The following is a 14,946-nucleotide window of genomic DNA, read 5'->3' on the forward strand; positions in this document are numbered from 1 at the left end:
CCACCGAGGGTTAAGCGTCATTGGTCTCGGTTGCTACCGGGACGGGTGACCGTTTTGAATATGGGCCTTTCAGGCATTCTTTCTAACTTTCAAGCTGTGGCCTTATGGCTTCAGCTATTGTACTGCGGTTTACTCACACTCGAACTCAGTGGCGCTTTGCTCCCGCGAGGCATTCATTTCCGGTTAACAGAAGTTCGCCCTCTTTATTTCAAGCCACGTTGTAGGGAGATGGGTACTTTGCTCACTGACACCACTCCCTTAGCCATCGAGGACAATGGTTGTCTTCTCTGGGCTTGTTTTCCTATCAGAGCTTCATCCTTTTATTTGAAAGGATCAGTGGCATTCTGTCACACTCCCGCAAACGGGTCCTTCCTCCTCACTTGTTAGCCTTTTGAGATAAGGCAGTAAGGTGAAGGAAAAGGGGGGGGGGAGTGTATTTTGTATCTTGGACTATTCTCTTTTGAGCTCTGTCCAGACGGTTTGTTAGAACATGGGCCTATTTCTGTGCCTTACGTGAATTAGGCTATGCTTCTCCCTAATCTTGTCAGTGTGACTTGTTTAGCTCGCATTATAAGATGACAGGTCTCTTTCTCAGAGAGACCATATACTGGATAGGGTTCAATACAAAAGACCACAGCAGGACAAGTCTGGGTCTTTTGGTTTCGGAGTTTCGATGCTCCACATGTTTCGAACCGCTGCATTCTGCTAGCCTTCATAAACTTTACGTGAAACGTTCTTCCTTTCCTCCTAACTGCAGCGCGCAGAGGTAGCGAGATTTTCACACTCTTTGGCTTACAGTGTTATGTAGGTTTCAATAGAGGCTCTCTACCTCACTCTGTTTCCGTCCAGACTTTTTGTCAGGCATCAACAACTAGGACAACCATCTCTGATGGTTTTTATAGTTTTCCTCTTTCTAAGATTCTCGCCATAGGCGATCCATTGTTATGAATCTGACCAGTTATCTCACTATGCTCCTTCCTGTCCTTTACAGGAGGTTTAAAGGTTCATAAGCAAAACTACTCTTATCGTTTTTGATCACAAGGGTAGACAGGGTCTTATCTACGTTGGTGTTCAAATCAGTAGGATATCCCGAGGTCCTTGACTTCTTCTACTGGATATCGTAGGAGCTCTCTATCAACCTTTACCTGCGTGGCTTTTCCAGCGCGCGGCGTTATGGTTCTAACGCGCTTCCAGCAATGGTTGCAGCAGGGTATATTTTTTGCCTAGCTTATAGATTGAGCATCCCACCGCCTTTATTAGCAATCTGCATTTATGTGAGTTGGGATAAGAATGTAATTTAATTATAAATTTTAATAATAAATTTTAATTTGATTATATACTTACCCAACTCACATAGTGAATACCCTCCCACCTGCCCCGCTTTTGAGGGTTTTGTGGTTTCCTAAAAAAAAGAGGGGTTTTTCTGTTTGCTTTCGATCGTATGATTCAAAGATGGCGGCAAGGTCAGGAAGTCACGCGAGACTTCGTTATATTAAAGGGTCAAGGTCGCTCTTTTTTTAGGGTTACCTCCCCTTGTTACCAAGGTGACGATTCAGCGTCCTAGCACTAGACTGAAGTAAATTGCATTTATGTGAGTTGGGTAAGTATATAATCAAATTAAAATTTATTATTAAAATTTATAATTTGCATTTTATGCACAGTTATAATATAAGCGCTCTGTTTTAAAATCCTAAGCTTATATTCTCAGATTTGATAATAACACTTTTTTTTACCACCTTCACCCAAGCATTTGTGTGTGAAACGTGTCAGTTTTAAACCCAAGTTTTCGTTTCTGTAACTGCATTGCTTCCATGAAAACCCTGATTTTACTTCCCACCCTCCCCATTCCACACAAACACCCTCAACAGAAACACAGTAATGTGTCTGATGTGATCATACTCTATGCTAGGTTGGAAACATCGTTCTCCCTTGATATTCATACACGGTAATTTGTGCAGACTGATGTGATCGTGTGTACAACTCATCCAAGTCTAGACCTGCAAAAAGGTGTGCTGTCCAAAAGCATTGCGAGAGAGGGAGGGGAAGCTATTCAGCAAGAACTGAAAAAATACCATGAAAAGTTTGGCGCAGCAGAGTTGGGCCATGTTGTGCGAACGTCAGGAGGCAACCTTCAGTGCAAACTTGTATTCCATCTGAGCTTGCCATCTTGGCGTGATGACCATGGCAAGGCAAGTTTGTGTGTGGTTTGATGAGAGAATGAGAATTTTGGTTGTGTGTTACATGTGTGTGTGTGAAAGGATCAATGGGTGTGTGTGCATGTGTGGAGTGGTGTGGGGGGGATGGGTATGACGGTCATGTGTGTGGTTGCATGTGTTTGTGTGGGTGTCCATGACAAGGCAAGTTTGTGAGTTTTGATGAGAGAATGTGGTTTTGGGTTGTGTGTCATGTATATATTTGTGTGTGGAAGGATCAATACATGTGTGTGTGTGTGTGTGTAAGGGACGTGGGTGTGGAGTGGTGTGGAAGGAATGGGTATGATTTTCACAATGACCACGAGACCTATTCAACACACAGTCACAGGCATATATCCAAACATGCACAAGGTCATACACATGTGCATGCTCACATCCCAAAACAGACGCACACACATGTGTGCACACACACACACACACACACACTGACACACACACACACACACACACACACACACACACACACACACACACACACATGAACACACACATATGAATACTGCTATGTTTTACCGCATATATGGATTATATGCAAGCATTATCTTACGGCTAATTGTACATTCAGGCGATGAAATCAGCTGTGAAGGGATGCCTGGATGAGGCAAGCAAGAAGAAGCAAAAGAGCATCGCGTTTCCATCTCTTGGCACGGGAAGGCTTGGCTACCCCAGCGACAAGGTGGCATCCATCATGCAGTCTGCCATCAGTCAGTGGTTCAGTGACAATCACCGCACCACTTTGAAGGAAGCTCAAATCATCGTTTTCCCCAAGGACACCGAAACTCTGCAGGTAAGTACACTGGAACCCCCCCCCCCCCCCTCCCTTTAAAACCTTCCAACATGTGGAAAAATCTTTAAAAGGAGGGAGTCTTAAAATGGAGGTCAATTTACAGAAGGTATGAACTGAACATCTGATAAATTAAGGTCTTAAAAAGGGGGAAGTCTTATATTTGGTGGTCTTAAAAGGGGGGTTCCACTGTTGTGGTCATAATAGGATTCTTAGTTTACTTGAAGTGTTTTTATTTGCTACTTGCTTTTGCAATTATAATTATAATTATAATTATAATATAAGAGCTCTGTTTTAAAATCCTAAGCTTATTTTCTCAGATTTGATAGATCTTCTAATAACACTTTTTTTTACCACCTTCACCCAAGCATTTGTGTGCGAAACGTGTCAGTTTTAAACCCAAGTTTTCGTTGCTGTAACTGCATTGCTTCCATGAAAACCCTGATTTTATACTTCCCACTCTCCCCTCCCCCCACTATTCACACCACATGAGAAAAATCTGACATTTACATTAAAACAAATGTTCTATTTCTGTTTACTTTGTTGCTGAAATTGTTGGTATGCCCTTGCCAGTCATTAAGATTTCCTATCCTAAGTTTGCTTGAAACACTAAAGGTAATGTTTTGTGGAACCTGCAGGCTTTCAAGAATAATGACAGACACGGAGGAGGTCACTCAGAAGGCAGAGGTCATGGTCATAGGGGTGGCAGGGGAGGCGATGCTGATCATTCAGGTACATTTTAATTTTTTACAGATGTCCAGATGCATTTTAAGTGCGCGCGCGTATATGTGCCATTTTGAATTCTCACCTGAATGATTGTTTCAGATTTTTTTCACTGGACTGATTTAAAGTTGCAGAGTTGGCAAGCAGAGGGAGGTCTGAAAATGTACAGTGCTGTGTTAAAGTAACTTTTTTCTGTTTAAAAAAAAGTTTTAATTCCTTTTTTTAAATAATGATTTTTATATTAATTAACAACAACCAAAATTTGGGAGTAGATCCAAAAGTGACTGACTTAAAGCAGTAATTGGGTTGCTGCTGGCAACAGTACCATATTGTCAAAATGTTAGATACTTATCTTTGTTGGCTATTCACGGTTTCGTCTTACCTGTTATATTTTACTTATATGCATACAGGATGGATGAAGATTTAAATTGTGCTTTCACTGAGAATTTAAGAAAACACATTGCACCACCAAGTAGAGTAAAAGATAAACAGTTTATCTCACCTTACAGGAGGACCAAGCAATTGCAAGGTGAAGGTCGGAAAGATCACAGTCATGGTCAAAGAAGGCGACATACTTGCTGAGTCTTGTGATGCCATCGTCAACAGCAGTAATGACAGTCTGGACTTGACCAAAGGTATGGTTGTTTTTCTGTAGTACAGTGGAACCTCCACTTTAAGACCCCCCAATTTAAGACTTTTAAGACCCTGTTTTCTCAGGTTTTCAGTTCATAACCTCTGTAAATTTAATTACCCCCATTTTAAGACTCCCTCCTTTTTAAGACCTTATTTTCTCAGATTTTTGGAGGTATAAGGGGGGTTCCACTGTAGACGAGGTGAAAGAGTGAATTCTCTTGCTTTTATTGAGTCAAACTTTCCAACATGACATTATAGCAAGGGGTGGGTCTGAAACACATGGACAAGGAGCAAGTGTGGAAAGTTTGCCTCAATAAAAGCAAGAGTATTCACTCTTTCACAACCTATACGTACCGACAGAGTTATTTCCGTAGTTTGTCTATTCTTCCTGAAAATTTGAGATCTGATATGGTAAGGGCTTAAATATCTGTTAAGTACTGGCAGATGACACTGGCTTACCCTAAACCTATCTCTGGTACAATAGTACACCCAGTTAAGGACGCCTCCCCCCCCCCCTCCCCCCCTCCTTTTTGAAAAAACCTAAACCTTGAAAGAGTTTGGCGGCTTTGTTGAAATGACCACAAAGTTTGGGGTGATTTGAAATAATTTGTAGGCATTTTGCTGACTGCCATTATCAAACAACATCCTTACTCTTTTTGTTCACATTATATGAAGTTCTCAGTTATCTTCTCTATCCATATTGTGTAATTGCCTAAGACATATGATTGATAATAATGTTTTCTTTTTAAATTGCAGGTGTGGTGTCCAAAGCAATCATGAAAGCATGTGGACAGGAGATCGTTTTGGAATGCTCCAAGCAAAGTAGGCTCGGTTGTCTTGTAAAATTACCCAAAAGAGTTAAGGGATAAGGAAGGGTAGGTGGGTGGGGATAGGGAGGTGTAGAGAGAAAATAATTTTAATAACACATTAGGCATTTTAAATATACTTCGATAGCTATTCTAAGCAGTTCTAGATGTGTGATCAGTTGTGTACAGTACAGTAATTCATCTGTAACATTCATTTAAAGGCACAGTAAGCCTCCCGTAAACCATCACAGATACTGTCAGGCTTTTTACACACAGTATACAAACACCCTTTCATTTAAACACTCACCGCTTGAGAACATCTTAGGTACCCTACGTAAAGAGCGAGCAGTTTTCAAAGAATTTATTTTCGTGGACCGTCCGATCGGCATCAGGCGCCTCCTTTTGGCGCTAGAACTAACTTTTAAAATCGAAATAATAAATTAACAGCTTGTAACACAAACATTCTTTTGTTTGTTCGTTCATGGGCTGAAACTCCCACGGCTTTTACGTGTATGACCGTTTTTATCCCGCCATTTAGGCAGCCATACGCCGCTTTCGGAGGAAGCATGCTGGGTATTTTCGTGTTTCTATAACCCACCGAACTCTGACATGGATTACATGATTTTTTCGTGCGCACTTGGTCTTGTGCTTGCGTGTACACACGGGGGTGTTCGGACACCGAGGAGAGTCTGAACACAAAGTTGACTCTGAGAAATAAATCTCTCGCCGAACGTGGGGACGAATTCACGCTAACAGCGGCCAACTGGATACAAATCCGCTACCGACTGAGCTACATCCCCGCCTTACAAACATTCTTAAATCATAAAAGATTTCTTTTTTTCATCAAGACAAAATCAGTACAATTCAAAGTTTTAAAAAAGATAGCCCGGAAGCAGTTCACGAAAGGTCGTGTCTCAAAGCAGTCGATTTTTCTGCATAGCGCTCGCTTTGTTTGAAGCCAGTCGCCGCCGATAAGTTCGTGTGACTCGCAGCCGTTTGTTGCGTTTTAGAATCAGAGGTACACAATAACGTGTTATAGCAAATACAGCCAGTCGCATTGAAATCACAAACTGACGACTACATTGTGAAAAAAAGGAAAGTGGATGACACGGGTTCACGATGGCTCAGGGGTTAGATAAACTACGAAATCTGGTGTGTGGTTTACGCGAGCTAAATAGCAATTCATACGAACTGTTTCATTTAATGCTATTAAATGCTATTGCAAGTGTGTTCCATAAGGTTAGAACTGCTTTTTTCATCAGAAGATTTAAATTGTTTTGTAAACCATTTGAGACATACTGGGGCTTTAACATTTATGTTAAAGGAGGTCCTTATAATATATATCTAAAGCAGCACAAACAAACACACAACAAAACAAGCATTCAGACTGTATAAAGAGGGAAGGTGTTTGGGACAGTTAACCAGCACAGATGTACTTGCAACACATCTTGTCGAATAGTGAGCAGAATTAGAGGTGTACCTGGTCTAAACCGCAGGAAGAATTTAGGATCTCAGGTGACGGCCATAATGATTAACTGTTATTTTGTGTATGTTTACTGGGGATGGGCAAAATAGAGCCAGCGTTTGACTCAAGGGGAATAAGCTTTGGATCTACTAGTTTAAACATTGTTTCATACACTCACTGAGTGTTAATTTCCTTGTCACCAGAGGACGAGATGGGAGAGCATGGGGTGGTGGTCACCAGAGTGGACGGTCTGGCCTCATGTAGACATGTTATCCACGTCAGTGCTGACCGCTTCAAGGGAGACTGGACTGAAGGAATCCTGGCAGTTTTACGCCTGGCTGAGGAAGAAGGAATCAGATCAGTCGCCATGCCTGCACTTGGCACAGGTTGGACATTTGGTGGAATTTAAACAAATTACTTGATCAGAAAATTCCCACGCTTCTTCTTTTCTTCAGTTTATTGAGGAAATTCCTATACAGGAAAGTTATCCTCTCTGGTTGGTGCGTGTAAAGTCCCAAGAGTGACAGATAAAGTGGATATAGTGTACCTATGAAAATAAAAACAGGGGTTGGTTGGTAGGCACAGAAAGCAGTCTGGCTGTTGATTTTTCAGTATTGGCGTTAACCGGTAATTACCGGTATTTTACCGGTTGAAATGAAAAAATACCGGAAAATAATTGGCTGCCGGTATAACCTACCGGTTGATTTTTAGAACTACTGGGTTTTTTTGCTGGTAAAACAAACAAAACCAGTCCTCTGAGTTGGACTCTTACTGGTTCCAACGACCAGCCCACCTTTTTTTGACTCACATGCGAAGCAAAAGTGAGTCTATGTACTCACCCGAGTCGTCCGTCCGTCCGGAAAACTTTAACGTTGGATATTTCTTGGACACTATTCAGTCTATCAGTACCAAATTTAGCAAGATGGTGTATGATGACAAGGCCCCAAAAAACATACATAGCATTTTGACCTTGCTTCAAGGTCAAGGTCGCAGGGGCCATAAATGTTGTCTAAAAAACAGCTATTTTTCACATTTTTCCCATTTTCTCTGAAGTTTTTGAGATTCAATACCTCACCTATATATGATATATAGGGCAAAGTAAGCCCCATCTTTTGATACCAGTTTGGTTTAGCTTGCTTCAAGTTCAAGGTCACAGGAGCTCTTCAAAGTTGGATTGTATACATATTTTGAAGTGACCTTGACCCTGAACTATGGAAGATAACTGTTTCAAACTTAAAAATTATGTGGGGCACATGTTATGCTTTCATCATGAGACACATTTGGTCACATATGATCAAGGTCAAGGTCACTTTGACCCTTATGAAATGTGACCAAAATAAGGTAGTGAACCACTAAAAGTGACCATATCTCATGGTAGAAAGAGCCAATACGCACCATTGTACTTCCTATGTCTTGAATTAACAGCTTTGTGTTGCATGACCTTGGATGACCTTGACCTTGGGTCAAGGTCACATGTATTTTGGTAGGAAAAATGTGTAAAGCAGTTCTTAGTGTATGATGTCATTGCTAGGTTTAGTTATTTGACCTTGACCCTGAAGGTCAAGGTCATGTAAAGGTCAAGGTCAAGCATGTGAGTCGTATGGGCTTTGCCCTTCTTGTTCTGAATAGTTTTAATCATAAAAGTTTGTGTACCAGTTTGAAAAAATATTAGCACCATCACTGTTTTTGATATATTGCCTTATCCCAAATGAAAAAGCCTGGTGAGATCTGAGATGTAGAATGTGAATAATTAACACGGAAAAGACTGTGCCTTTCATTACTAGTTATCGTTAAAAATGACTGTGATATTGATATTCACCGTTAAAACTGACTGTGATATTGACATTTACCAGTCACAATGTTAAGAAAAGAGGAATCATAACAGATCGAGGAGTAAGCTCGAGATCTGACATGATTCCTCCTCTTGAAACATTGGGACTGATAATGTATGTTATTGTGCCAATATTTTATTTTTGGTTAAAATGATGAGGTGTTCAGCTTTTGGTTGCAGAAGTGTTTTGCCTGTACTGTAACAAATGGCCTATATGCAGGGAACGATTGGACAGTTTAGTTTACAAATAATGTGAAAATCATAGCTTTGTAAATAAACTCTGAAGAAAGACCTTGTAGTTATCATCAAAAGCAAGTTCATTTAAGATCCCCTGTGTTTCAATTTGTGAGTGAGTAACTAGTGCCTCTGTCAGACTGGCAATAAAGAATATTTTGGGCTTTGGCCTTTTGAAAACTTGATCTTGAAGTTGAACCAGCACAGCGTCAGTATGTCATAGTGTAATTTTCATTGGTGGTTCATTTCAGTGCAACGACAAGGTTCCTTTTATCAGAAGGTGTAAGTCCCGTCTTTAGAGGTAGCTTAAAGGTAGCTGTGGATCCAGCTTTCCTTTAAAACCCCACTTTTTTGAGACCCTAGCTGGCCCTGCTTCTTCACATCTGTTCACATCGTCTGTAAGTTTGTCTCCATTTTGAGACTCCCTCTCATTTGACGAGGTAACACTGCGACTAAACAAACCTCTTCTTCGCCCTCAAAAGCAAATCGAAGATGGAAAAAATACCACAATGTTAAGAATTATGACAAGTAAAAGTTCTGTTTCGTCATATAAACCTCTTGAAAGAATTCTAAAATAAAGTTGGCCTTGGTGACTTAGTCAAATCAGTAAAGGAAAATTACTGACAAGGTCACCGCCAGGCTGTGTATGCTCCAGTATCGGTAATTAAGACCTGGTTGTACATGTATTTGATTTTTGACAGGCTTAGAAGGGAGGCTACTGCATCACTCTGTGATTATGAATCATTTCTACCGACAGGTGGTAAGGGTGCCAACCCAGAGAAGCTGGCCCAGGCTATGCAGGAAGCAGTGAAGGAGTTTTCTCGCGAGTCAGAATCTGTGAAGGAGGTGAATGTGGTGGTGTTCCAGAAACAAATGATGCGACCCTACATCTCTGCCTTCGACCCCGATGCTTCTAGCAGCTCTTCTCGAGGAGCTGACAGATCAGGTACCTATAAAGCTTCATGTTTTTCCTCATGCAAATGTATATTTAGACCTGGGAACCCAGACGATTTCGCCCTATATTGTATGCATGATTGTCTGGAATACGATCAGTCTGGTCAGCGGTAAAAAATATGATGAGTAAAATGTGTAGACTACTTTTCTTTGCAAGCGTATTCCGAAGCCGATCCAGTATTTTGACACATGATTACAGTTTTTGTCATTACACATTGAAAGAAGCATTTGTTTTCAATGAATTGGTAAACTTAATCACCTAATTCGATGGTGTGATATTTTTTTCTTACAACGCTGACCAAGTAATTCATTGTTGTATCCAATTACACAGATTCTGGTGATGGTGCATCAGCGGATCGGGGTGAGAAGAGACAGACGCATGCTGCGGACGTGTTCATCTACTCCCTTCAGCAATCTGCCATCAAGGAGGCCCGTGAGAAGATCCACAGGCACATGACAAGCATCTTCACCTCCAAGACAGAGACAAATCTTGTCATTGCAAGCTTTAACGCAAAACAGGTATTACATTTTTTTGCTTGGGTTCCTTCCTGGCAAGGAAACGAACCCATGACCCGAGTATCACAAGTTCAGTGCTTTCCCAGCTAAGCTACCTGGGCTGAGGTACACGAACCGAAAGTAGGTGCTACTCAAATGGGAGAGAGCAAACCGCGGGGTCTGATTCGTTGAAATCAAAACAAATCTCAATTTCAACCAATCCAACACTGCAACTGGCTCCCACCTGGTTAGTAACTTTCTTATGCACCTCGTCCCAGGCCTCCATTAGAGACAGACGTGACAACTGCCAGGGCTATATCCTTATAATCCATAATTGCTTTTAAAGATTGTGCGTTTTGTTCCCCAAAATTCACCTGGTGTAAAGCTTTCTAAAGGTTTGATGTAAACACCAGGCATGACACTATTTGAGCATTTTTCACTTTTATGGTGCTGGAAGTTGCTGCTGAGACACAAGCATATTTTACACAATTGCACGCTTGTGGCATTGGATAGGGAACGAACCAGAAAAAGATGTCTGCCCATGTGCACATCTGGAATAGTGTGTGCATTTGTACTACTTTGGGGTATGCACGTTAAAGATCCCACGATTGACAAAAGGGTCTTTTCTGGCAAAATTGTATAGGCGTAGATAAAAATGTCCACCAAAATACCCGTGTGCCTTGGAATAATAGGCCGTGAAAGGTGGATGCAGCGCCTAAAGGCAGTCGATCTACTGGCCGATGTGAATGCGTGATATATTGTGTAAAAAATTCCATCTCACACGGCATTAATAGGTAACATGCGCCTTGAGTCGCCTTGTGTGGTGAGATATGTGCCACTGTGTTTCATTTCAGGCACTCTCTGCTCCAGGCTGGCTCCAGCTAAAAATAACCGGCAAGAACCACCTATTTACCCTCCCTTTCCTTTCCTCCCCCCATTTCCCTCCTACCCGGCCCCATTCACAGTGGCGCCTGACAGACGACTCTTTCTTTGTCTGCAGCGAGCGTGGACCGCTCTCTGCAAGCAGCTGCTGTGTTGATAAGGTTCTGTAGCTCGCGCGCTCTAGAGAGAGCCTAAAAACAGTGAGAACGTTTTCTGCACTGTTCAGAATGCCTGATAAGTGGCCCTCTATATACTCCCGCAAGGAAATAGTCTCCATGCGAAGGGTGTAATACTTGAAAGTAGAACAGTGGTTATACATTGTATACTCTTGAGAATAGAATAACAGGTGACCTTTCTTTTCCCTTTTGGAGGTTTGTCAATGACGCCGAAGATGCTTACTCATGGCGGTGTTTTCCAATGTGTGACTGTGTGTGTGTGTGCGTGCGTGTGTGTGTGTGTGTGTGTATGTGTACATGTGTGTGTGTGTGTGTGTGTGTGTGTGCGTTCGAAATATATACAAACAGTAGAGTATATCGTATTTACATACATATTATGCCAAGGACTACTAGTAAAAGTCATTGATGGTGCGCATGTAAAATTTGTTTTGCGTTTATATAATTATAAAAGTCAAAATAGTGTAGATATATATAGACTACACCCGCACACGTGTAAATCCACGCGTATACATGTACACGCAACCCGATTTAATATGAGAAGACCATCCAGTCCAACATTTGCGTACGTAAAAATTACATTATACATCATTTCAGCTTGACTCATCTAGAAGGGTGTAATACTTGAAAGTAGAACAGTGGTTATACATTGTATACTCTTGAGAATAGAATAACAGGTGACCTTTCTTTTCCCTTTTGGAGGTTTGTCAATGACGCCGAAGATGCTTACTCATGACGGTGTTTTCCAATGTGTGACTGTGTGTGTGTGTGCGTGCGTGTGTGTGTGTGTGTGTATGTGTACATGTGTGTGTGTGTGTGTGTGTGTGTGTGTGTGCGTTTGAAATATATACAAACAGTAGAGTATATCGTATTTACATACATATTATGCCAAGGACTACTAGTAAAAGTCATTGATGGTGCGCATGTAAAATTTGTTTTGCGTTTATATAATTATAAAAGTCAAAATAGTGTAGATATAAAATTCAAAATAGTGTAGATAATGTCAGTAACATATAAGAAAGAAAAAAGATCTTACGGCAATACATGTTCATGAAAATTATTAGCTGCATGTGAATAAAACAAAAAAGCTTACCTCACGGCCCTCCTATACAAGTCTCACAAACTTGTATATATATATATAATATACCACAGGAGAAAAAAAAATAGCTCGCGCGCGCTCACCCAAATCCGCTCGAAGTGCCACATGATATTAGCCCCAGACAACACATAGACGGATAATACATGTATGTCAATCGTATGAAACAAAACATGCCACAATTTACAAGACAGAAAAAAGGCTAAATGAGAGAATTGAAAAAGGTGTTTGCTCTTCAAGTAAATAATTATACCACACCTTACAGATCTGAAAAACACATGTATGCTGCAGTTAAATAAACAGGAAACCCAACATCCGAAAGCACGGCACAATCTATAAGAGGACAGAAGACAACACAGTAAACAAAACATCATAATCAATGTGTCACAATAAAAGAACACAAAATATTGGAAAAAAAGACAAAGGTAATCCCTAAGTACACTGATATATACATGTACAACACTTTACAAAATATATATACAAACAACAGAGTATATACAGTCGTATTTAAAAACATATTATAGGCATGCGTATGGTGCGCATGTGAAATTTGTTTTGCGTTTATATAATTCAAAATAGTGCAATTAATGCCTGTAATATAAAAGAAAGAAAAAACGGTCTTTCAATACATGTTCATGCAAATTGTTAGCTGCATGTGAAGAAAACAAAAAGCCTACCTGACCCTGCAACTGTTGGTCAGTAATCCAATAGCAGCACACAAGTCGATTTGAAAGTTTTTCAACACAGTTTTTCACTCGTATTGTTCTCACAAACTTGTATATATACCACAGGAAACAAAACTCGTCGATCCGAACAAGATGAAATGCACGACAGTCAACAGAGCTGCATATAATAGCGTACTGTAGCGAGTGCCTGTTCCGAGAACCTGCGCGTGGGTTAATTCACAAAACTTACCCCTCAAAACTGCTCTAGAAATCATTCACAAACACCTGTAACTTAACTTGTTTTCACTCTATCACACAGTTAAGACTAAGTACTTACGGACGGCAAAATAAAAACACAGGCGGTTGGGCTGTTATCAGTATTCAGTGTGATTATAAACTGATATACAACGCGCAAATTCTGTTTCTTTTAACAGGAACAAAGAACAAGAGCTGAGTGCCAGTGATATTAGTATTACCACAAAATCAAACAAAACGAGTCGAATGAATAAACTCCAGTTTGCACCAACACAATGCCTGTATATTCAAGTAACAAAATACACAAGATGAACATAATCCCAGGTGTAAGTCACTGAAACGATCCCTTTTTCACACCAAGAATCACGTAATTTTTCAAACTGGCGCCATCGCACACAAGCTCCACATAGAGTCTTTGTGTGCTAGAGACAGCGCGCGAAAGGGAATCAAGGTCACCGCCAGCGCACGGTAGGCTATTTATGGCCGTGCTTGCTCCAAGCTCCCTGCCGCTGACAGAGCATATTCGGCGCAGCAGTGAAATAGTGTGGTGCGCGATATAAATCCTCGTAAATAAAATAAATAAATAAATTTGTGTGTGTGTGCGTGCGTGTGTGCGCATGCCTGTACCTGTAAGTGTCTGTGTCTGTGTGTTTAAACCTTTCTGGTGTCTCATTCCAGTCTGATATGTTTCATCCGCAGTGTAAAGTTGTAAATTAATGTAATCAAACTCGCATGAGGGAATCGATCTCAAAGTCAAACAACACAGCAACACTTGCCAATTAAAATGAACCGTTAAATTTGTGTTGCAGAAAGACGAGATGTTCAAGCTGCAGAAGAAGCACAACGTGGAGATATCTCTGGATGACAAAAAGGGAGCTGTCACTTTCACAGGAATTGACATTGATGTGACTTCAGCTGTCAGCGACCTGAAAGACATCATCCTGTCGGCCACAACACAGCGCCATCTGGCGGCGGGAGGACCGCCTGTGCGCTGGCAGTACCAGACAGGCAAGGACAAGTTTGCCGACTTTGACCCTGAGACCAATCTGACTATCGAAGCAGCCTTCAAGAAGAAAGAGTCTTCTGTTCATTTTTCAGACAAAAGAAGTCGACGTTACAAAATTGTTTTCAAAGACAGGAAGGAGTACAGTGTTGATGATCGCAGTGCACAGCCTGTGGCTGTGAAGCGAAGGGACATCATGGAAGGTGAGGTTTCTGTAACTTTGGGGGAAAGTGCACTCTTTGCAAAATTTTAGGTATCAGAATGAAAGTTTTGTGATATTCAACATGCCTGATGTCAAAAAGACAGCTAAAAGGTCTGCATTTGTTCCCTTTTAATGTCAGTAGTGCAATGAAACTGTCTTTTTGCAATGTTAATATAGTACATGTTTTAAACATTTTGCCATCTTGTTACACATTTAAACATATGTTCATTTGGTTTTTTTGGCACTGCAATTTGATTTTAACTGAATGGCCAAGAAATGCATATTGGATGCACATTAAATGTATGTATAACACACTTCATGGCATACGTCTTCTTCGTTCATGGGCTGAAACTCCCTAGTTCACTCATGTTTTTGCACGAGTGGATTTTTACATGTATGACCGTTTTTACCCCGCCATTCAGGCAGCCTACGCCAATTTCAGGGGAAGCATGCTGGATATTTTTGTGTTTTTATAACCCACCGAACTCAGACATAGATTACAGGATCTTTTCCGTGCGCACTTGGTCTTGTG

At 40.9% G+C, this 14,946-nt stretch overlaps 1 protein-coding gene across 1 annotated transcript in view; it reads left to right on the forward strand.

Moving 5' to 3' along the window:
• Window positions 1–14,946, forward strand: part of LOC138982472 (uncharacterized) — a 40,571-nt gene that overhangs the window by 17,388 nt on the left and 8,237 nt on the right. Inside the window, exons 10-18 of the mRNA XM_070355768.1 lie at window positions 1,959–2,189; window positions 2,779–2,994; window positions 3,630–3,729; window positions 4,230–4,355; window positions 5,110–5,175; window positions 6,828–7,010; window positions 9,447–9,635; window positions 9,975–10,162; window positions 14,019–14,415. Coding sequence (XP_070211869.1) covers window positions 1,959–2,189; window positions 2,779–2,994; window positions 3,630–3,729; window positions 4,230–4,355; window positions 5,110–5,175; window positions 6,828–7,010; window positions 9,447–9,635; window positions 9,975–10,162; window positions 14,019–14,415 — 1,696 coding nt within the window. The remainder of the gene's footprint in view (window positions 1–1,958; window positions 2,190–2,778; window positions 2,995–3,629; window positions 3,730–4,229; window positions 4,356–5,109; window positions 5,176–6,827; window positions 7,011–9,446; window positions 9,636–9,974; window positions 10,163–14,018; window positions 14,416–14,946) is intronic.

Source organism: Littorina saxatilis, linkage group LG12 (assembly GCF_037325665.1).
Source record: "Littorina saxatilis isolate snail1 linkage group LG12, US_GU_Lsax_2.0, whole genome shotgun sequence".
Lineage (NCBI taxonomy): Eukaryota > Metazoa > Mollusca > Gastropoda > Littorinimorpha > Littorinidae > Littorina > Littorina saxatilis.